This window comes from Gracilinanus agilis, chromosome 1 (assembly GCF_016433145.1).
Source record: "Gracilinanus agilis isolate LMUSP501 chromosome 1, AgileGrace, whole genome shotgun sequence".
Taxonomy (NCBI): Eukaryota; Metazoa; Chordata; class Mammalia; order Didelphimorphia; family Didelphidae; genus Gracilinanus; species Gracilinanus agilis.
The window spans coordinates 308,025,601-308,050,271 of NC_058130.1; the positions used below are offsets into that span (position 1 = coordinate 308,025,601).

At 34.3% G+C, this 24,671-nt stretch overlaps 1 protein-coding gene across 1 annotated transcript in view; it reads left to right on the top strand.

The window, feature by feature from the left end:
• Positions 1 to 24,671, top strand: part of CHD1 (chromodomain helicase DNA binding protein 1) — a 133,092-nt gene that overhangs the window by 33,953 nt on the left and 74,468 nt on the right. The window contains exons 2-7 of the mRNA XM_044662599.1: positions 4,520 to 4,721; positions 5,539 to 5,661; positions 7,699 to 7,766; positions 10,933 to 11,082; positions 11,461 to 11,720; positions 12,865 to 13,090. Coding sequence (XP_044518534.1) covers positions 4,520 to 4,721; positions 5,539 to 5,661; positions 7,699 to 7,766; positions 10,933 to 11,082; positions 11,461 to 11,720; positions 12,865 to 13,090 — 1,029 coding nt within the window. The remainder of the gene's footprint in view (positions 1 to 4,519; positions 4,722 to 5,538; positions 5,662 to 7,698; positions 7,767 to 10,932; positions 11,083 to 11,460; positions 11,721 to 12,864; positions 13,091 to 24,671) is intronic.

Below are 24,671 nucleotides of genomic sequence, written 5' to 3' on the forward strand. Positions count from 1 at the left end.
AGAAGGTCAGTCACTAGACTGTAGAATGCACAAAGGGGAAGAACTAGTAGTAAGGTTAGACATACGATGGAGTGAGGTTTCAGAGGGTTTTTAATATCCAACAGAATTGTTTGTGTTTGATCCTGTAGATCATTGATGTCAGACTCAAATAGGAAAAGGATCCCTATGGGGCCCATATGAATTTAGAAAGACACATTAACAATCATCTATGTTGTATTTTGTATTTATTTTGTTCAACATTTCTTAGTTACATTTTAATCTGGTTCTGACTGCACTCTGGAGTTCTGCATGAGCCAAGTTTGCCACCAGTGCTCTAGGTGATAGGAAACCATTTGAATTTATTGGATAAAGGATTGACATGGTACTATATGAGCCTTAGGAAAATCACTTTCACAGCTGTGTGCATTGGAGAAAGAACAGTTTATTTTATTTTATTTTATTTTTATTCAGAGAGATTTAATTTTTCCAGTTACATGTATTAAAAATTTTCAATATATTTTTTCCAAAATTACAAGATCCAAACTATCTCTCTTCCTCTCCCTGCTCCCCCCATATAATAAACAGTTTGATTTGGGTTACACATGTATTATTATGCAAACCATGCTTCCATATTGATCATTGTTGTAAGAGAATACTCATATAAAATCCACATCCCAAAATAAAATTGTGAATAGACTAATGTGAAAGATATCGATCTGCCTCTGACTCCCAACAGTTCTTTCTCTGGAAGTGGATATGACTTCATCATAAGTCCTTCAGAATTGTCCCAATATAGCTGTTACTGTGTATAATATTCTCTTAGTTCTTATTTTGCTCTTCATCAGTTCATGTAGGTCTTTCCAGCTTTTGCTGAAATCTCCTGCTTAACATTTCTTATAGCACAATTCCATTACCAGCATATACCACAATTTTTTCAACCATTCCCCATTTGATGAACATTCCCTCAATTTTCCAGTTCTTTGCCACCATAAAAAGAGCTGCTATAAATATTTTTGATCAAGTAGATTCTTTCCCCCTTTTTTTTATTATCTTTTCATATACAGTCCCAGTAGTGATATTCCAGGATCAAAGGTATGTAGTTTTATAGTCTTTTGGACATAATTCCTGATTGCCCTCCAGAGTAGTTGGATGAGTTTACAATTTTAACAACAATGCATTAATGTCTCATGTTTTGTCATCTTTCCTCCAATATTCATCATTTTTCTTTGCCAGTTGGCCAATATTAGCCAATCTTATATGAGATGGTACCTCAGAGTTGTTTTAATTTGCATTTGTCTAATAGAGTGATTTAGAGCATTTTTCCTATTATTGTTAGCTTTGATTTCTTCATCTGAAAATTGCTTGTTCATATCCTTTGACCATTTGTCAATTAGAGAATGATTTAGAACAGCTTATTTTTGTAGAATAATGCCCCACATTTTGTGATCATTACAAATATGCTAGCAAAAAACTATGTTGCATTTTGACAACTGCCAATTCTTTAGCAATAGTACCACATAGCTACCAAAAGGTTTCTGATACTACTTATGTAACTCTGTGCATGTCATTTAAACTCTTCTACCTCAATTTCCTCAGCTGTAACATGGCAATATTAATAGCACCTGCCTCCTGGAGTTGTAAGGATCAAAAAGATCATATCTATTAACCACTTAGCACAATTTCTGGCACTCAGTAAGCACCTAATAAATGGTTGTTTTCTTTCTTCCTTCCTAGAGATTGAACCATATTTTAAAAAAATGCCCTTTATTACTCAGAAGTAGAGAAATACAAATTAATTCAAGTTCCATTTCACACCCATCAGATTTTTAAAGTAAATAAAAATGAAAATGATAGATATTGATATAGGGTTGTCAGAACAAAGATACATTGATGAATTCCATTGATGGTGGAGCTGGGAATTTGTCTGACCATTCTAGAAAGCAATTTGGAACCAGACTTCAAAAGATCACAGAAACATGCATATCCTTTGGTCCAGTGAAACCACTACTAGGCCTATATTTCAGAGATTTTTTTTTTTAAAACCTTATCTACTATACTACCTTGAAACTGATATTCACTGATATTGGTAAGGGCTAGGTAGCGAGAGTTAATTGATTGGCCCAGGGTCATACAGTTAGGGGTTATCTAAGGTCAGATTTGAACCCAAGGTCTCTCATCTCTAGCCTAGCTCTTAATACACTGAGCCACCTAGCTGCCTTCTTATTTGGTGTTTTAATTCAGGATAAAAAGTAAATTAAAAATATAACCTACATTAACAAAGGCCAGAAAATTAAGAATGACCATGAATTAATACAATCTAAAGTAAGCTTTTGACAATACAACTTTTTCTTTCCCCAGATTAATCATAGATTATAAATGATCACAACTCAATGAGACTTCACCATATCATTTCTCTCCATTAACACTCATTTGATGCTTTTATTTCTTTATTCCTGTGATCTTCAGGTATTGTACATAGTTGAGAATACTTATACTTTATTCTGTTTCCATTCAGTATTCTCCAGACATCTATTGTATCTTGTTTTAGAATATATTTTATCATACAACTTATTTATGAAAATTCTACGTGTCTCTTAAAGGATTAAGCAAAGATAAACTGATTCTCTTCAAATATGAGGAGATAATACATGTGTTCCCCTTTTAATACTATCATCATCAGAGATAATGGAGGAAGTCTAATTAAAAAGAATTCTAGGAACAGTTCTGGTATCTTTTTTTTTTTTTAAACCCATACCTTCTATCTGAGAATCAGTATTCTATATTGGTTCTGAGACAGAAGAGTGATATAAGGACTAGGCGCTTGGGGTTAAGCAATCTTCCCAGGGTCACATAGCTAAGAAGTGTCTGAGGCCAGATTTCTAGTTTTGGTTCCCTGTCCTGAGCTATATAGTTGCCTCCTTGTTCTGATAGATCTTCGTGATCTTAAAAGAAGATTGGAAAAGGAAGAGAAGTTCCCTAAGCTTGTAAGGAAAAGAAATATTAGATAAAATTATCTTACATATTCAAGGTGCAAAAGGAAACTTCTATATAAATAAACATGAAGGGGTGAGCAGGTGACACTTGAACCATATTTTCATGTGAATTGGCCAAAGGTAGAAAGAATATACAGTTGGCTATAAAAATACATTTCATTCAACAAAAAAATAGGAGGAAAAGGAGAAATGGGGAATTAGAGGGAGAGTATATTAAGGAAAGATATAATCATAAGACAAAGTCTAAAGATGTACAAAAATATTTTAACTATTTGAGGCAGCAAAGAATGAGAATCTGAGAAGGTGCTCATAAATTAGGAAATGATTGAACAAGTTATGGTACATATATGTTTACAGAGTAACTATTGTACTTTAGAAAATGATAAAGGAGATGGTTTTAGAGAAAGCTAGGAAGACTAATATGAACCGATGACAGAGTGAAATAAACAGGAGAAAAAGTTATACCATGAAAACAGTATGATAAAGATAAACTACTTTGAAAAATTAGGAACTCTCATCAACATAATGACAAACCATGATTCCAGAGGACTGCTGAGGAAACATGTTACCCAGTTTATGATAGAAAGGTAAAGGACTTAGCTTATAAATTGAGAACTATATAATTTTTGGATCATGAAGAATGAAGACATTTGTTTTGCCTGCCTAAAATGCACATGTGTGGCAGGGATATTGGTTTTTCTTTCATTCTGAGTTTGTAATTGTGGGAATGCAGTGGAAGAAAAGGCAGATTTTTCTGAGGGAAGAAATAAACAATTTTGAGAGTTATAAATTTAGTTTCCAATTTCCAATTTGTTTTAAGTATGAAATTAGCCCTACTTTTAGATGTGTCTTATCATGGAATGGATGTTTTCTTTAGACCAGTGATGGACAAACTTTTTAAAGAGGGGGCCAAAGGAAAGGAAATACTCATCTGTCTGTTTCTAAGGCAACTCTTGTTGTATTGTATCCTACTCATTGTATTCGTCAGATTAGGAATAATGTCTCAGGGCAGGATGGAACATCTCAGGGGGCACATCTGGCCTGCGGGCTGTAGTTTGCCCATCACTGCTTTAGACTATTCTAATGGAACACAATTCTTGCAGGTTTTATATTAAGCAAGAAAGGCTTTTCTCTGGGCCTGGTAATAGAAATTATTTTATCATCTGATTATCAGTTTTACCGGATTGAAAAGATGATGTTCATTAGTTTTGCTGCATGGTGACAAATTTTTGTCATGTCAATTTTGAAACATTGTCAATCAATTTGTAATATTGTTGGAAGATGAAATAACAGATTCTTGATGTATTACCATTATTATTGAATTTTTTCCCAACTTGTCAGTGAGGGTCATTAGAAGATGACAAAATTGTTATCCTTGTCAAATTATTCTGGTTTCGTTCCCCAACTATAAGAGCAGTTATTTTTGAAATGAGATGTGGTGTTTTAAGAAATGTTTTCTCAGTATGTTGTCATTTCAAGAAAGATCTATTTGCAATTCCTGGTAAACGCTTTAAAATTAATAGAAACTGTTTAATTTAAAATTACAGCCAGTCGGATGATGATTCTGGATCAGCTTCTGGTTCTGGATCTGGATCAAGCTCTGGAAGTAGTAGTGATGGGAGCAGCAGTCAGTCAGGCAGCAGTGATTCTGACTCTGGGTCTGACTCAGGCAGTCACTCTGATTCTGAGTCAGATACTTCTAGAGAAAAGAAAGTACAATCAAAACCACCAAAAGTTGATAACTCTGAGGTAAAAACAAAACAAACATTATGTTATATGTGTTTCGAATTATTGCATTTTTTCCTTAATTTATTTTTAGGCATTTGTTAAGTGTTCTTTTGAATTTAAAAAATTCATAAAAAACTTTAAAAATTTAATTTTCATTTAATCCATTCACTTCCCCAAATATTTTGACCATGTATGTAGGAATTTATTTTTGACAGCAAGTAATTGGCTGGTGGCTAAAAGTAAAGCACCTTTTAGTTCATATTTTGCAAATATTGGAACACAAGTCTTGCATATTTTGAAAACAAAACCTAACTGTCCCTTTTCTCCTGGAACTCTGTTCATTAACTAGTTCTTAATGAATAAGGGTTAGAGAATATTTCATATGGTCATCTATTCTGTTTCTATATTTAAATTATTTAATATATATTCATAGTGGGAGTATCTTGGTATAATGCTTTCTAAGAAAACAAGCCACCATACTAAAATCTTTGGATCTTACATATTAAATAGTAATATATCAGTTAGTTTATTCAGCACATCTCTTATAACAAATTTATTTTGGTAATACATCATTATGATTTCTATTTTCAAAACTTAGCACACTGTCAGTATTTTTCAAATACAGCTAAAAGTTTAAGCAGGCTTTTATAATTATAGTGCAGTTTGGTAAACTGTCCTGTACCTATTATTATGCTTACATTTTGAAATAGTCTAAATATTTGGAGTAGTGAATTCTATAAGTGGAAATAATTATACTCATTCCCCTGCTTTTCATATAGATTTAACTATTAATTATGCAAATTTTTATCCATTACTATTTACTATTTTTCTATTTTAGTTTTGGAAATCAAATCCCAGTATTCTGGCTGTCCAAAGATCTGCAATGCTTAGAAAGCAGCAGCAGCAGCAGCAGCAGCAACAGCAACAACAACAAACTTCCTCAAATAGTGGATCAGAAGAGGTGAAATTTTATAAGCTAATATTTTAAAATTTCACAAGATCAGTCAGATTCTTTGGAAAGTATGTATATTTTGAAAGACTAGGTTCAGAATATAATTACCTTTTTTAAAGTATTGAGCATATGTTTGCTATAGGATAATTTATATGCTATCTTTAAATTCTAGAAGTCTGGCCTAGGACTTAAAAGAACACAGGGCAACATTGATTGGCTATTAAGTGATGATATTATTTAATCAGTTTTCAGGGAATCTTTATGCAGTCAGAATAACATCAGATATGAGTAAAGGGTTTGAAACTCAATTGTGCTATTTTACTACTTGTGTGGTCTTTTTAAAGTTAAGACTTTAGCAATACACCACAAAAGTAGAAGATTTAACATAGGTGCTGTTTCCTTCTCCTAAAGTATACTCGGTTTCTATCACACAGGAATGCTAAAAATTTAACTGTAGGATCTGATTTATAGTCCACTTAAATTGTAAAATTGGATGGACTATGGCTTAACATGTTTTAAGTTATCAGTTCTCTGCCTTCAGTTGAGAATCCTAAGGAAATAGAATACCAGGTACCACAGCAATTATTTCCAAAAATTTAGATAAGCTTTTAAGCCAGAGACTTCTTCTCAAAAGTAGGGTAGAGAATAAAAATAAAATGTTTCTTGCAAAATAATTTAACTTTCATCTTTAAGACTACTAGTATACCTATATATTTCTTGAAAATTCTACTTTTTTAGTAATTAAGTATTTTGAATTTCATTTGAAAGATTTTGAAGTTCTCATTTGGTTGATTTTGATACAAGACCAAGTTCTCACCCTGGTTTAATTAAACCAGTTTATAATGTCAATTCATTTAAAAAAAATCATTGAAATGAAGGGACTTGTTTTCTTTCTTCTGAAATTAAATGTTCAATAATTCTTAGAATTACTTTAAGTCACTCTGTGTTCCTCAAAATACCTACAAATTTTGTATACATACACCCACATTTTTAGTATATACAAGTAAAAACAAAAATCTGTGTATGTATTCACATATAAACTTCAGCTTGTAGCTATTTTGGTTTTAGGCTTAATTATTAGTAATTTTTAAACCTTTACCTTTCATCTTGCTGATTTTCAGATAAGAGTTGTAAGGGCTGAGCAGTGGGGATTAAGTGACTTTTAGGGTCACACAACTAGGGAGTGTCTGAGGCCAGATTTGAACCAAGACCTTCTGTCTTTAGGCCTGGTTCTCAATCCAGTGAGCCAACTAATGCCCCCCCAGAATCAATCACTAAATTAGAATAGTTAACTTTTCTAATGTAAATATCTGTTTAATAATCAGACATCAAAAATGAGCTGTTTATTCTCTTTTCTCTAGAAAATCAGATCATCTATTTATATTGTAATGTTACTGAATAGTTTGCTTAATTAAAATTTGGTAGTAAGAACTGTGTTGTCACCTTTTAGATTGTTTTCTTCACTGATGTAGAGAGAGGAATCATGTTTTAAATGATCTAAATTACTAAAATCTATTTGATGTTATTATGCTTATTTGAAGTATTTACCCGAAAAAAGTGGTATTGGATGTTTGGCTTGTTTGTAGGTGGAATTCCCTGTCATGAATACAATAAATATTATTAGCAAGTATCCAAGAAGGAGACCACCAACAAGGTTATGCTTTTGTATGGAAAGCTAAAATTAAGTGCCTTGTTTTATAACTTATTTTAACTGATAGCTTAAGTTTTAAAAATTATTCAATAAAAAAAGAGCTAGTTTTTTTTACTCTTGTTTTATGGGGGGAGTAAAATAGTACAGAGGAAAAGGAAATTTTTTTCTTAGAAATATAGTTTAGAGATTCAAACATTATTTTATAATTATAATTTAATGAGCACTTTTACAGCCATTACCATTCAGAACCAAGTTGATGGTTTGTTAAACTTTAAATTCAGAATCTGTTATCACTTAAAATTTCTACCATTAGACATTTAGAATTAGAATTGCCATTGGAACTTAATCTCATGATACATGATTTTTTGTTGTAATATTTATTTTTTTCTTTGTAGGATTCTTCTAGCAGTGAAGATTCTGAAGATGAATCATCTAGTGAGGTCAAGAGGAAAAAGCATAAAGAGTAGGATTTTTTTTTTAATTGACATAACTATATTAACTTCACACCTAGAAAATTTTAGTAGTATCCACACAAGTATTTTCATACACACACTCTCACACATATATATGTGTATGTGTACGGAAGTCAGAAATAGTCTTTGATTATATCATTATTAAGTTATTAGTATCAATTATAATGTAATTAATATTACACATGTTATGCTTAATCATTTAATGTATATTTTATTGTTTTATTATAATATGTGATAATTTACAATTCATATTTTATTAATAAATAGAATAACATGTTATAATGATTATAATAATAAAATTATCAATAAATATAATATTTATTAAGTTAGTTTTAGACAATTATTTTCTCATATATTTCTTTCTCTTATGATTACCTGCGAGGGCTTTTGCAGACCTTTTCATTTCATACTCCCCTACCTCCCCACATCAAACTACTAAAGTTATACATTTTTTTTGTCATATTATCCCAGGAATCTTAACTAGAGGAAAAGGATAATTATTTAGATGACATGAAAGTTTACTCCTTTCTGTTCATCTGTTTAGATAACTAATTGCCTGATCTCTGGAACTCCTTCAGAACTTCCTCACAATCTTCTGTGAGTCTCTACCTACAGTTTAAGAAATATTACTTAACAGAGTGATAATTATAGTAGATATTTATGTTGAATAACAAAATTGGAAGAAACTTCATCTAGTATAATACATACTTGAACAAAAGCCAGAAGGTTTTCATCAAACCTTTACTTGAGGACTTTCAGTGAAGAGGATCCCACTACCTATGAAAGTAGCCTGTTTTATCTTTGGCTAGCTCTAAATGTTAGAAAATTTTTTTCTTACATGAAGACCAAATTTGCCTCTGGGGCAAAGCAGAGGAAGTTTTATTTTAAGAAATTTAACAAATGCTTTCCCATCTGAAAGCCCTTCAGATAGAGATTATGTGCACCAGTATCCTTTTTCACACTATACCATACTGCTTCACAAAGGTGATAAGGACATGTCTAGTCTTGACTCTTGATTGCTTAGCTTGTCTGTGGAGGAAATAGAGCAATGTTATAGCTTTAGCTTGTTGGTAGAAGGGTCTTTGGTGGTTAATTTAATAGTCTTTGAAGTACAATGGTGTACTTATTTCCATTTGTCCTACTCACACAGCATTATGTTTTTCTTAGCTGCTGGCTATCAACTAAAAGCAAGAAGCACTAGGATAGGGGGCAGCTGGGTAGCTCAGTGGATTGAGAGTCAGGCCTAGAGATGGGAGGTCATAGGTTCAAAATCCGGCCTCAGACACTTCCCAGCTGTGTGACCCTGGGCAAGTCACTTGACCCCCATTGCCCACCCTTAACATTCTTTCACCAAGGAGCCAATACACAGAAGTTAAGGGTTTTAAAAAAAAAAAGAAGCACTAGAATAGTTAGATGGCATAGAGTATTATTTAAGCATTTATTTTTGATAGTTTACCACTTCTTGCCATATATTCACTTCTTTCTTTTCTATAGCTCCTTTCTTTTTGCTCTTTTTTCCTTTTCCTTTTTACCTCTGATTTTTTTCTTAGGCAACACACTTGTGACTTAGCCATGCAAAATATTAATATTGGCATGCCTAATTTTGGTTACTTCATGGCATTCATGACTAGAGAGCTTACTGACTTTTGCCTCTAGCCAGGACAGCTAATTGGTTCAGTGGATAGAGTATTGGGTTGGAGTCAAAAAGGCCTGAATTCAGAGCCAGCCTCAAACACTTATAAAACTGTGAATTCTGAGACAAGTTACTTAACCTCTGTTTACTTCATTTTCCTCAACTCTGAAGTGGAGAATAATAACAGCAACTCACCTCAGGGTATTGTGAGGTTCAACTAAGAAAACATTTGTAAAAAGTGCTTAGCATAGTGCCTGGAACATAGTAAACATTATATAAATGCTTAATCCTTTTCCTTTCCCTTCTTTTCCCTTCCCTTCAAAAATATTGACAGTTTATTTTTATGTGAGAAAATATGTCCTGCTTAATTGAGAAAATGATTAGTATTTAAGACTGTTGTAGCACACAACATAGTGTATTCACAAATATATAAGAAGCAGCATGTGTTTTGATAATTTGATAATTTACATTACGGAACATAGTCCTTAGGTCTAGACAAGTACTTAGGGGGGTCAGTTATTTTTTAGAAAAATATGTGTTGCGAAGTGCTGCTTTCCTAAGTCAGTTTCTTAATGTGTCTACTTGAGAAAATAATATGAAAAATGACAGGGAGGAAGATGAAGAGTTATTGACAAATATTACCTTTTTTTCCCATTTTAATATAGTGAGAAAATATAATGTTTTCAGTGATGTCAGAATTAACCTAAACATCATTTTCAAGATGCCTTACTCATTTACTGGGGGAGGCAGCTATTAGATGCAGAGTTAAAAAGAGACAACATAAGTAAGACATTTCTTAGAATTGAATAGGACCACCGATATCTTGACAGACAACCCTATTGATTTTTTTTGAGCCATACACTTAATATTGAGTAGTAGAAATATATTTTATTCTGTAAGTCAGCATTAGCACATATTAACTTTAAATCTTTTTAACTTGTCATCATTAAAACACTAAATCAACGGAAACAAAAAATATTGATACTTAAATTAGAAAAATAAAGAGACATAGAAATCTACCCTGTTACACATATTTTATTCATAGTTAAGAAAATCAAAATGTGTCCTCTTAGATTAGTACAAAATGAATAAGTACCATAAATACAAAATTTGCCTTATTCAGTCTTTTCAATTTTTTGAGAAATTCAGCAAAAAATATTATCTCTAAGAGCTTAGATTTTAAGCTCTTTGAAAAAAAAGTTTTATGTAATATCTGGCTTTATATTTCCAGTGTCTTTTTTAATGTAGTCATTTAAGAGTTGTTGGCAGAATTAAATTGCATGTTAGAGTTTTCTGGTGAAGGATATCTTAAATACTCTTAATTAGATTGGTGATGGTGGCATTTTGCATATCACCCTACTTGCTAATTTTATAATTTCGTATCTCATTTTTATGCCTCATTTTTAAAAGTTTTCTTCATTATAAGATTCATTGAAATAAAGAAAATATATTTAAGACAAGTATGGTTTGTGGCCATTTAAAAATCTGAACACTAACACTGATTTTTCCTTTAACATATGTAGTGAGGATTGGCAGATGTCAGGGTCAGGATCTCCCTCCCAGACAGGTTCAGATTCTGAATCAGAAGAAGAAAGAGAAAAAAGCAGTTGTGATGAAAGTGAATCTGACTATGAACCAAAAAATAAAGTCAAAAGCAGAAAACCTCAAATCAGGTAAAAATAAATATTTTTAAATTTGACATATTAAAAATCTACAGTTTGGGGGTGTAATTATTCCTCTGTATATATATATATATGTATATATATATATATATATGTATACTTTTTTTTTCATAGTGTTAAGCTTTTTTGTGGGGGGGGGGGATTTAATTTTTAATTTCGTTGATATAGAACTCGTGGTGTGAAAACTCCAGTGGCACAAATCAGTGATTTCTTCAAATAACTAACTAATATGGTCATGCAAACAGTATGTGTCAGAGACAGGATTTGAACCCAAGTTTCCTGACTGTAAGGCTTACCCTTTGTTCCTCTGTGCAGCTAGCCTCTGTTGTAGTTCTTCAAAACACCTGCATTTTATTTTTCCTTTCACAGAACTAAAGCAAAAAATGGAAAGAAGATCTCTGGCCAGAAAAAGAGACAGATCGATTCATCTGAAGATGATGATGATGATTATGATAAAAGAGGTTCTCGGCGCCAGGCAACTGTCAATGTTAGTTATAAGGAAGATGAAGAAATGAAAACTGATTCAGATGATTTATTGGAGGTTTGTGGAGAAGATGTTCCTCAACCTGAAGAAGATGAATTTGAGACAATAGAAAGGTTTATGGACAGTAGGATTGGAAGAAAAGGAGGTATTTTTATTTATTTACTCTAGCAGACTGAGGAACAATTCAAATCTTGTTTTGTTAGATATAGTTTTACCCTGGTGAACAATTCACTGTATTGTTCACATCCTTTTTTGAAAAAACATTGATAAATATCTTCTTGTCCTTAGCATTTATTGGTTGCTGTTTTCTAGAAGAAAGTATTTAACTTTATTGTGCATTCTTTGTCAAAGATATTCTCTACCTCACTTGTTGAGATTAGTTATAAGTTTTACAATTACAAAGTTATTTGAGTTTCTTATTTCTTACAAAAATGCTATCAGAAAGGTAGTGGTTATTTCAACATTGAGATTTCTTTCACCCAAATTTTTCCAAGATTTGGTTGTTAGTTTTTGCTATGCAAATGTAAGATAGCAATGATATTATTTTTATCTTGAGAGATAGCTTTAAATTTTCTCTTGTTGATATTAAAAGCAAAAGAAAAAAAGCAAGGAGCCATATGCTTTGAAGAAAATTTATAGAAGTATTGTTTGATGTTTATAAGTTAAGTTGAAAAATTCATTTTTAAATTTTTTTGGAATTTGTGGCTTTATTAAATTTTATAACTCATTGGAAATCGGCTGAAAAGTTGAATGGTCGCTGAAAAATCCCATTCTAATTGAGCCTTGGAAAATGAAAGTTGTCTTTTGATAAATAACTTGTTTCATACTTGTAAATTCTGATGTAAATATTTGTGATGTAAAAGTTTTGAAATTATTTTGAGAGAGTTTATATAATTTATTTTGACCTACTCATTTTTTTTTTAAACCCTTGTACTTCAGTGTATTGTCTCATCGGTGGAAGATTGGTAAGGGTGGGCAATGGGGGTCAAGTGACTTGCCCAGAGTCACACAGCTGGGAAGTGGCTGAGGCCGGGTTTGAACCCAGGACCTCCTGTCTCCAGGCCTGACTCTCACTCCACTGAGCTACCCAGCTGCCCCCGACATACTCATTTTTTTAAAGTACCGTCTGAATTTTTAATTTGAGTCCAAAACAACGTTCTTAAACTGTAAAAGGTTTACTTAGCTTTTTCTTTGTTATGTACTCATGTATGCATATACTAAATGGATAACAATATACTTCATAACTTGTTAAAAATAATACGAACACAAACCATTATTTTTTCTTTCAGCAACTGGTGCTACTACAACCATTTATGCAGTTGAAGCAGATGGTGACCCCAATGCTGGATATGAAAAAACCAAGGAACCAGGAGAGATCCAGTATTTAATTAAATGGAAAGGATGGTCCCATATCCATAACACTTGGGAAACTGAAGAAACCTTAAAACAGCAGAATGTGAAAGGAATGAAAAAATTAGACAATTACAAGAAAAAAGATCAGGAAACCAAACGATGGTGAGTATGTTTTCTAGTCACATTTAAATGGACAGATCACATATGCATCTCCAAGCATTCTTGACAATAAGTATAGATGAAAAATATTTATTAAAACTTTGTTAGTTCAAAATATATCCACATGCTGGCTTATTAGTATTTCTGTAGCAAACTAAATAGGAAAGGAAATGAAGGTATCGTAATTATTAATTCCTAGTATAGATACCACTAAGCTAATATTCTAGACTCTAGAGTAATATAAATGAATATGGAAGCAGGTAGAAATCACATAGCCATCTTTGGTCAATGTAATAAGGCCACCCAAAAAGTTTCAAGTCATTGTAATGAATTTTCTAGGATTGTGGCCAAAAGTATATCATTTATGGACGTATTATCCTACATCATCTTTGCTTTTGTAGCCTCATAATTTTTGTAATCTGCTATCAGTTGACTTTATATTTAGACAAGAACAACCACTTCAAATAATTTCAGAATTAGAAAAGTCTTCAGAGACCCTCCCCTCCCCATTGAACGTCCAACCCATTCTTAAAAAGAATCTCTTTCACAGCATTTTGATATATGATGATCTGTGATTTACTTGAATCTCTTCAGTGCTGATAAACTTTCATTCAGAAACTGAGGGAGGCCATGACCTTTTAGTGAATGGAAACTGCTAGCTAGTCAGTCAAGAAAGATTTATTAAGTGCCTATTATATGCCAAGCACTCTGCTAAGAGTTGCAGATACAAACAAAGACAGGTAAAAATCCCTACTTGGAAAGTCCTCAGTCTAATGGCCAGAGTTTAACAGAGTCCCTGACACATAGTAAGGACTTAATAAATGTTTATTGATTGACCATCTGGACGTCAGCTTGCAAATATGTACAAACAATTTATGCAGAGAATAAGTTAGAAATAATTGGCAGAGAGAAGGCTCTAAATTTAAGAGGAATTGGGAAAGTTTTCTGGTAGAAGATAGTGTTTTAGCAGGGACTTAAAGGAAGCCAGAGAAGTCAAGAGGTAGAAATGTTGTGAGAGTATTCCATGGGGGAAAGTCTGTGAAATGCTGAGAGTCAGGAGATGGGAGTCTGAAGGGATGTAAAATGTAAGACTAGAAAAGTGGAAAAGGAGGGAGCTAGTTTTGAAGGGCTTAGAATACAAACAGTGGATTTAGATTTTATCATGTAGATGATAGAAATTCACTGGAGTTTATAGAGTAGAATACATGATACGGTGAGTGTTTGACTTTAGGAAAATCACTTTGATAGCTGAGTGGAAGATGGAAGAGAGAGAGAGAGAGAGAACAGAAAAGAGGATATCTGGTACAGGATGTCCAGTAAGCAGTTGGAGATGCAATAATGGACATCAGTGGAGGTGTTATAGTTGAATAAGTCAATTGATGGTCACCATAAAGATTATAATTGATTCTCTGGGTATACTCACCTTTTGAAATAGTATAGTAGAAGAAAAAAAGAACAGGATAGTGGCTATGTCCTGCATGAAGATCCAGCAAATGATACTAAGAAGGAACTGTCAGAGACATAGAAGGAAAATTAGGAGAGAATGGTGTCATGGAGATCTACAGAAAAAAGGGTATTAAGGAGTAGAAGGTGATTGAGAGTGTCAAGAGACTGCAGAGAGGTGAAAGAAGAATGAGAATTGAGAAAAAAATAATTAAGTTTGGTAATTAGATCACTACTAACTTTGAAGAGAGCAGTTTCAGTTGAACGATCAGGCCAAAAGCCAGGCTATAGAAAGTTAAGAAGAGAGTAAGAAGAAAGGAAATGGAGGCACCTGTTGTAGACTACCTTCTTTATGGAATGGTGTTAATCACAAGACCTATCACCTATATATTGAGAATGGTGGTGGAAATAATTTTATGTCCTGGCTTAAAATTCCCCTCATAGTAAGCCTGTCTTTATTGAGCATTTCTTAAAATGGCTCATTGATGCTCTCCACTAAGAATGAATCCTCACAATTTATTAACGCCCTAGCAGTCGTCATTCATTAATTTACCCAGGTTGAAGCTTGTCTCGGGAGTCTGCTGGCTCTGCTCCAGTTTGGTGATCCTGTTCCAGGGTCTGCTCCATGTCCATGACACTTGGACACCAGACATTCCAGAAGACCTCAGATCTCAGGCCTAGTCATGGTTCACCCCAGACAAATGAATATAACATGTTACCCAAGAATTATTTCTGTGTTTTGAACTATATGGATGCTTTTCAGCTAACTATTCCAATAAATGTCTAGGGTCCAGAGGGAGTGGGAAAATGAGTAAAGTCCATTAGAAAACCTCAAATAGACCTTTCTTAGGGCCACAAATCAATCAATAAACATTTATTAAATACTTACTATGTTTTAGCACTGTTAAACCTTAGTTATAAAAAAAATTCTCTACTCTTAAGGATCTTAAATTCTAACTAGTGAGATAAATTATTTATAAATTGGTAAAAACTAGATCATTATAGATTAAATGGAAAATAGCCTCAGACAGAATGGAGCTAGTAGCTGGAAGAACTGGGAAAGGCCTGAGCTAGTACTTAATGTTGAATTTTAAGGAAGCTAGGAATTCTAAGAAGCAGAGATTAGGATGAAGAGCATTCCAAACAAAGGGAAACAGGCAGTGTAAACTCCTAGATGTGAGGAATAAGTAAATTGTCATGACTGAACTATAGAGGTTGTGGAGGAGGATAAAATATAAGAAGAAAGGAAAAGTTTCTGAAGAGTTTTAGATTCTAAACAGAGAACATTTGATCTTAGAACGTGCAGGGGAGCCATTGGAATTCATTGAGTAGGGAGATAGGATGTTTGTAACATGGTCTTATATACATTTTGGGAAAATTATTTTGGCAACCTTATATTAAGAGGGGGGAGAAATGAGTCACAGAGAACAATTAACTGTAGCAGTAATATAGGCAAGAGGTAATGAAGTTCTGAATGAAGATAGTGACTGTAAAAATAGAGAAGAGGATGTATTTAAGAGATGTTTTAGTTTAAGATTTAGCAAAAGTGATTGATTATGTGGGTTACATAAGAGGGGAAAGCTGAGAATGAAACTAAAGTAAGGTTCTAAATCTGAATGAATGGAAATTAGTAAATAATAAAGATGTTTGGAAGATAGGATTAGAGGAAGGATAGTGGGTTGTTTGGGACTTGTTGAGTTTGATATAGGTATAGGATACCGAGTTGGAGAGATCCAAAATGTATTTGGGTAATGTGGTACTGGAATCCAAGAGAGTTGACCTGGATATACAGAGCTGGTAGAGAAGATAATTAAACTCATAGGAGCTGTTGAGATCACTTAAGCGAGTGTATGGTGAGGACTGAAGACACAGGTTTGAGAAGAAATAAGGTTTAGAACAGCCACTGGAAAGTGGGTAATCTTTGCCTTGTTCTAGTGAGGGCCAATTTGAGATAACAAATTTGTACTGGACCCAATCAGCACAATTTTGCAGTTTCTTTCATCTTTCTTCATCAGCAAATGAATAGTAACTAGGGATCTGAATAAGTAGGAGTAATCTAGGCTTTGGGATTTGGTATTTAGGACAAGAGGAATGCAGGGAATTTATACAGAATTGAATTAGTTCACCAAGACATGGAGAAGAGACTAGTTAGAGCAGGGATAATAGCCTGGGATAGTACTGAAGGATGGAGGAATAGAAGTCACAGGGATATTGAAGAGTGAGTTTAGGAAAGATAAGGCTTGAGAAGAGATTGTATGATAAAAGACTATGCTTGGATAAAGGAGAATGAGAGATCTTGAACAAAGAAGTGGAATACTTGTTGGAGGGCACTAGGTCTTCATGTGAAGTAGTTATGAAATAGAAGAATAGATAATAAAAGTTGAGTAGGTTGAGGAACTGTCATACTAGGATGTGTGAGGGAACATCAACTTGTATGCTGAAGTCATCCCGTATAAGAAAAGGAAGACTAAATAAGGCAATGAACTAGTTGAGACCTGAAGGAATATGCTCAGACCTCAGAACTTGAGTTCCTACATCATAGCATGCTGCCTTTACAGGCCCTGAAAGACTTTTACAGGCCTTCGAGACATTCCTATGTGTAGAACTTATACAACAATAAATCCCTGCAGCCAGTAGTTTTTCTTAAATAGCTGATATTCATATCAGGGAGTCCCTTCTGCAGGCCAGACTCATGGGAGAGAATCCCTTAGAGGGAGTATATACTGATCTCATTTCCCTGGATATTAACTAGTCTCCTCTGATTTTTTACTTTTGAAAATCAAATGACTAGCTTAATATAATTTGACTAGCAGCTGAGATTTGAAACAGCTCCATACACTGAAGTAGCTGGGGCATTGTAGTAACCAGCCAACTTTAACTTTAAGGACATTGTCAATGCAGAAGAGGCAAAAATACTACTCCCTCTGTTACTCTCTGAGTACTGTACCACTGACCCAGCCTTAGGTCCCCCCATCCCAGTAGACCACATCTAGATCTTTTTGGGTCCAGAAACTGAGGCCCTCTGAAATCATAAAGGCACATTTATACAAAGACATTATGACATTTGACCTCCTTTAGCTAAGTCTTTGTCTTGTTTATATGGGAGTTTGGCAGGGGAAGTTAGGGACTTATGTTCTTGTTATCAATTTTGTCCCTTGAACACTTCATCTTGTGTGACTGCCACCTTTATAGTTAATTTCTGTTGTCTGATTCCTTTCAATTTTATTCCCAAACTTATACTTTGAGGGCCTCTAAACTGATAAGGATTTAAGAAGAGGATGGATGGAAAGTAGTTTTCCATAAATGGTTGTTCTATTCTAGAATCAAGAGTTAACATAGTTTGTAGAAAGCTAGCCTCAGAGTCTGAAAGACCTAGGTTCAAGTCCCTGCTTTGACTCTGACTATTATTGCTTAGAAAGTCATTTAATTTCCCAAGGAGATTATTTGCAACTCTTAAGTTGTTTAACAGTTGCAAATCTACATTTGTTGAAGTTTTGAAGTTTATTTATCATGAATTTCTAGACTAATTAAATCACAGACCTGAATCTATTCCTTTACTTTGAGACCCTTTAAAAAAAAAAAAAAGCAGCTCAAAACTGTATGCTGTCATGATTTTGGGGCCATGCAATGTATTTATGTTATCCCAGAGATATATGAACCACATTTTTCTATTTCTTTTTCTTTCTTTTCTTTTTTCTTCCTTTCTTTTTTGTTTTTTTCTTCCTTTCTTCCTTTCTTTGTGTTTTTTTGTTGTTATTGTTGTTTTTGAGACTGGGTCTCCCTATCTCGCCCAGGCTGGAAGTGCAGCGGCCATTCAGGGGCCTGATCCCACTGCTGATCGGCACGGAAGCTTTGACCTGCTCCGTTTCCGACCTGGGCCGGTGCACCCCTCCTTAAGCATCCTGGTGGTCCCTCTGCTCCTGGGGGTTCACCATAATGGTACCGGACTTAGTGCTAACTCCTGATCAGCTTTACCCCTACTGCAGCTCAGAACTCCGGAGCTCAAGTGGTCCACCAGCCTCAGCCTTCCCAGTAGCAGGGATTACAGGCGTGTGTCACCACACCCGGCTGAACCACATTTTTCAAGACCTGCTGGACTTCAGGGTAATGTGGTGTACTTTAATAGCATACCTTAATAGCTTACCCAAATAGTCTGCATGGGTCTAGAACATAGTTTACTTCTTGGAGAAGAAAATAAATATTGTCTCATAAATAGAAACTATCTTGAAATGTTGATATACCTACTACTGTCAAGGATTTAAAGCAGTTCCTGGGTTTTATAATTCATTTAGGTGTTAAATACAATGACAACTCCAAAGGACATTTCTTTGAGTACTAGAAAAAGAAGCCATCTTGGCTTAACTAAAGCAGCAGTTTACATCAGTTCTAATCCAAAACCAACCCAAATTTTCACTAATCTTTTTTTTTTTAATTAGCAAAAACTGCCCCACCAAACTAAAATGCCAAGACTCACGGAAGCTTTTTTGCAGAAAGGAATTTATCAGAGTTGACTCAACAGATAAAGGAAGGGAAAGAGGTTAGCATAAACAGAAACTTCTGCTTAGTTGCTCTTTCTGATTTTTCTGATTCCATGAATGTCTTCTGCCTGATCCTTGCATCCAGTTAGGTTAGGTTCTCTGAAACTCAACTACTGCCTGTATCTAATTTCACTTGTGGTTTTTCTAAGTATTTCTATATTACTAATGTTTGTACCCTTCTTCACCATTCCATATTTCTAGGTATTATCCATATGCATTCAAGCTGAACCACTGATCTTTTTAAGTATTGGTTAACCATCTGACTGCAGCTGTATTAATCTCTGATCACCCAGCTGCTTTTTTCTGTTACCATTTTGGGAAACCAACTATTACTGCTTTTAATTTAGAACAGTGGCCTAATCAGAACTATTGTTTGGAATATATATTTGTGCTGGATTTGAGGAGCATCTAGAGGCAGGAAAGACAGTAATAATCTGCATAATTTGATAAATTAATGAAACTTTTATCCTTAATAGGCCTTTATATTGATCAAATTTTGATTTTATTATTATGAATATTCCTTCCACCAAAAATGTAGATCATAGCTCCTTCATACCTTATTCTGTACAATAATTTTAATTTTATTTTGGTGTACATTTACATATAAATATACAGAAACATACTTGATGATGCTGCACTTATCAGTAACTTGTAAATGTGGTATAAAAGGAGGCAGCTGGGTAGCTCAGTGGATTGAGAGTCAGGCCTAGAGACGGGAGTTCTTAGGTTCAAATCTGACCTCAGACACTTCCCAGCTGTGTGACCCTGGGCAAATCACTTGACCCCCATTGCCCACCCTTACCACTCTTCCCCCTAGGAGCCAATACACAGAAGTTAAGGGCTTAAAAAAACACAAAACAAATAAACAAACAAATAAATAAATAAGTGTGGTATAAAAGATATATATATATAATATTGAAGAGATATGTGGCCAGTAAAGTCAATTTTTTTACCACATTTTTCTTTCCATTTACCATCTGGAGATCTGATTGCACGTAGTTAATTTGGAAATGAATATCATGTTTGTAACTAACTGTTTTCTAACTTAGGATGGTGGTTTTTAAGAATTTTTTTAAAGAGATTGCACACTTCCTTCTGATTGTTAAAAGTATAAAAGTATGAAGTATTTGAGTAATCTATAAACCTCTCTCTTTAATCCCTAGACATATTTTTCGAAAGTTTCTCCCAATTCTTTTGTCAGTTTTTGCAGTGATGTTAAATGATATGAAACTTCTGTTTTATCTTCTACAATAGGCTTTGATTTATCTTAAGAACTGATGTCTACTGTTAGTCATAATGTGTCCTCTTTCTATAGGATGAAGGATCATAGCATCATATATCTAGAGTGATCATCTAGTTGAACCCTCACATTTTGCAAATGAATAAACAGAGGCCCAGAAAGATTATTATGGCTGACTCAGGGTCACATAAGTAGCAAGATCAACATCCTTTATAATATATACATATGTAAACCTATCATCCATTCAGAAAGTACTAGGTATCTAAAGTCATTTAGAAAGATCCCTTAAAAATTACAATTTAAATTCTTAAATCATCATATTCTCCAAGGTTGTATAAGCAACATGTGACCCCGATAGTTAAGATGACAAATCCAGGATACAGAAGACTTATGGGCTTTTTACAACATAAAAAAAAAATTTTGTGTAAGATGTTCATGGGCTTTTTACAATGATATTGATTAGTAAAATCATAGGGAAATGGTATAGATAAAGAATCATAGAATAGATAGTAATTAGATTAATACAGATAAACTTAAAAAAATTTAAACATTAAAGAAATCAGCAAATACAATAATATAAGCAAATAACAAGCAATACAGTCAAAACCCTTTTTACCAATTCCAATAGACTTGTTCACTCTCTTGAGGAGGAGGAGAAGCTAAGAATGATTAGTAAGCAATAAACTTCCAGATCTCTTTTAAGGTTATTTCCTCTCCCCCATATAAATCAACCATTTAGATTTCATTTGTCAGCTCTGAATTTTGTCATAGTGAGAGAGAATTCTGCATTGAGCATAAAATGGAGGAATCTCAAATTGGATGTATTGTGTAAAGGGTGACAAAATGTCAAGGGGGTCCAGGGAGATGAATTTTTCTCCTGGATCTTAAGATTAGTCAAGCTCTCAACTGCAAGGTAATCAACACAATTCCCCCTCCCCCCCCCCCCCCCAAAGAATTAAGCTGGTTCAAACTGCATTTTTTTATAGCCCTACCAACTCAAACTGTTGTTTCAGAGTTTCACACATGCTTTGAAACAGCATTATTCCTCAAAAAAAAAAAAACTGAATGAAAGTTTGTTTACAGATTAAACACAAAAAGGCAAAATTTTGCTGGAGAATAATAGGGTATTTGCATATGAGAGAACTCGCCAAAAGGTAGAGATAAAATCCCAAAAACTTCTACTTCAAATCTATTGATATAGTCTCTAGCCCTCAGAAGAAAAACTACAGAGAAGTCCCCTTCCTGTGAAAAAAAAATCCTGAGTTGCAAGTTTCTCTCAGGCAGGAGTCCAGGATCAGCCTAAGACTTTGGCTTAAAAAATGGCTAGATGGGTGTGTGTGGCTCAGTAGCATGGTTTTTCTGCTCCACACTGTTTCCTCCCTGCTGGAAAAAAATAGCTCAGATAGGCTGGAAAACCCACATGGGATAGGGGAAGGGATTGGAGTTCTCACCAGTCCATTGGAAAAAAGCAGTTTGGATTGGCTAGCTCACAGCCACAGGTCTGGTCACTGCAGAAGGGGCTTCAGGCTGGGTGGAAGTGATGAGGAATACTAGAGGCAGCAACAGTGAAAGAGTGCGGGCAGTGGCAGCAACACTGGGAGACATGCCTTGGGGCTGGCTGGGCAGGCATGGCCTGTGAAGAAAAAAACAGCAGGAGGGCAGGAGGGCAGGGTGAGAGGAGAGAAGAGGCTACTCCAGCTCTCAGGTCTCTTGCTAGATAGGTGGAGTCTGGACAAACTTACTAACTTTACTGAAGATCTCTCTTAAAAATATTTGAGGATTCTATCCTGTTGTAGTTAGCCAAAATGTGGATTTTAAAATTAATATTCAATAACTAAACATTATATTTAATAAAGTTTTTATTAATAATAAACTAACAAAAGAGAACTAACTAAAAGGTTACTAACCAGCCCACTCCCAGGAGCAAAAGAGAGAGAATGAGGCAGAGCCTCAGAACTTATACAAACATGACCACACAAAAGTAAACAAAAGGAAAAGCATTATAGGTAATAACGGAAAGGAATTCTGGGCAATGCAGTCTTTAGGGGTTCAAGATTTTCTAATTATACATCACTTGCCCCAGGATCATATAGCTAGCTAATGTCTTGAGTTGAGATTTGAACTCAGGTCTTCTAAGCCCTGTACTCTATCCACTGTGCCATGTAATGCACAGCATCCCAGTTCTTTATCTGGACAATTGAACCTTCAGCAATCATTGTATAAGCCCTGTAGATTCCCTCTGGATGTGTCTTCGAATGTCTAGCTGAAATTTATTAGTGACTATAGTACAGACCTCACCCTTAGAAACTGGAAGTCATTTTAAGGCAAGTTAAACAAGAGTGCTACAAAATAAATTTTCTTATTATCTTGGGCTAGATAATGAAACCTGTTTTTATTCATCTCTCTGTATACCCTGTGAACTTTCCTTCCATTTACCTGTTACTTATTTATACCATCTCCTTTTTATTTTTGAGAAAGAATGTCAGTTCATAGTTTTATGGTTTAATTCTTCTTTTGATGATTACTCCTTTGTAATATAGTTTAAGATTTGGTACTCCTAGACCAGCTTTCCTGACTTTTTCTTCACTGATTCCTATGATATTCTTGACATTTTGTTGTTCCAGATAAGTTTTGTTATCATTTTTTCTAGTTCTGTAAAATAATTTTTGGACAGGTTGATTGGTGAATAAGTAGATTAGATTTAGGTTACATTGTCATTTTTATATTTACTCAGCCTAACTATGAGCAATTGATGTTTTTCCAATTGTTTAGATCTGATTTTGTGTGAAAAGTCTTTTGTAATTAATTTCATACAGTTCCTAGGTTTATTTTGGCAGGGAGGCTCCAAATGTTTGATATTATTTGCCTTTAATTTAAATGGAATATCTTTTTCTATCTTTTGCTGTTGGGCTTTGTTGGTAATATGTAGAAATGCTGATTGGGTTTATTTTATATCCTGCAACTTTGCCAAAGTTGTTAATTTTTTCAGCTCACTTTTTTAGTTGATTCTCTAGGATTCTCCAGTATACCATTATCATTGGTGGATTTTAAAACTATTATTTGTTAACACCTCCTGCCTCTTTTCCATGAGTCCACTGACTGCTAGGATCCTATTAGTAACAGAAGAAAGCTACATAGGACCAAGGACTGTTTTTTCATTTTTCTGTTTTATGAATTGGAGAACGGGTTGGGAGATAGAGCTTGCCTTATATTCAAGGTGACTTGGAATCAGATCTGACCTCCACCATATACTGGTTATGTGGTACCCAAACCACTCAGACTCTTAGCAATTCTCTAGGACAGTGATGGGCAAACTTTTTAAAGAGGGGGCCAAAGGAAAGGAAATGCTCGTCTGTCAGTCTGTTTCTAAGTCAACTCTTTCGAAGTTTCATTGTATTGCATCCTACTCATTGTATTTAGTGTCCCGGGGTGGATAGAACATTTCAGGGGGCCCACATCTGGCTCTTCACTACTCTAGGACATAATGTGCAGAACAGTCTCTAATTTGCGTAAGGAGACAGAGTTTGTTCACTGGAGTTCCTTATACCAATGAAATCATAGGTGCACAACCACATTTTCATGAATTATCTTTGCCAAAAAAAGATAGGTCAAAATTACTCCACAATGCATCATAATATTTTCAGTTCGTAATGTTTAATTCTGAAATTTTATTTAGGCATTAGGTAATGTATTTGAATGATCAGAAATTTCAAATCTAAATTTTCTGAATTAATGAAGTTTTATTTTAATTTTTGGGCAATTAGGTGGTCCAGTGGATAGAGTACCATATCTGGAGTCAGGAAGACTTCTTTTCCTGAATTTAAAAATCTGACCTCAGACATTTACTAGGTGTGTCATCCTGGGCAAGTCACTAACCCTGTTTGCCTTGGTTTCCCCATTTGTAAAGTGAGCTGAGGAAAGAAATATCTTTTGTCAAGAAAATCCCAAATGATTTTAAAAAAAAGTTGGACTAAGTCATATTTGGGTAATAAAGGGATTTGATAAAACTGCTTTCTCTTGTTTTTAAATAGTTTATATGGCATTGGGATTAATTGTTACTTAAATATTTGGTAGAATTCACTAGTGAATCCATCTAGTGCTGGAGATTTTTTCTTTGGGAGTTCACTGATTACTTGTTCAGTTTCTTTTTCTCTCTTTCTTTTTTCTTTCTGTCTTTCTCGTTTTTCTTTATTCCTTCTTTTGTTCCTCCTTTCTTCCTTTTTTTACTCCCTTCCTTCCTTCCTTCCTTCCTTCCTTCCTTCCTTCCTTCCTTCCTTCCTTCCTTCCTTCCTTCCTTCCTTCCTTCCTTCCTCCCTCTGAGGTCTCATCCAGCTTTAAATCTATGATTCTCTTATGTTAAAGG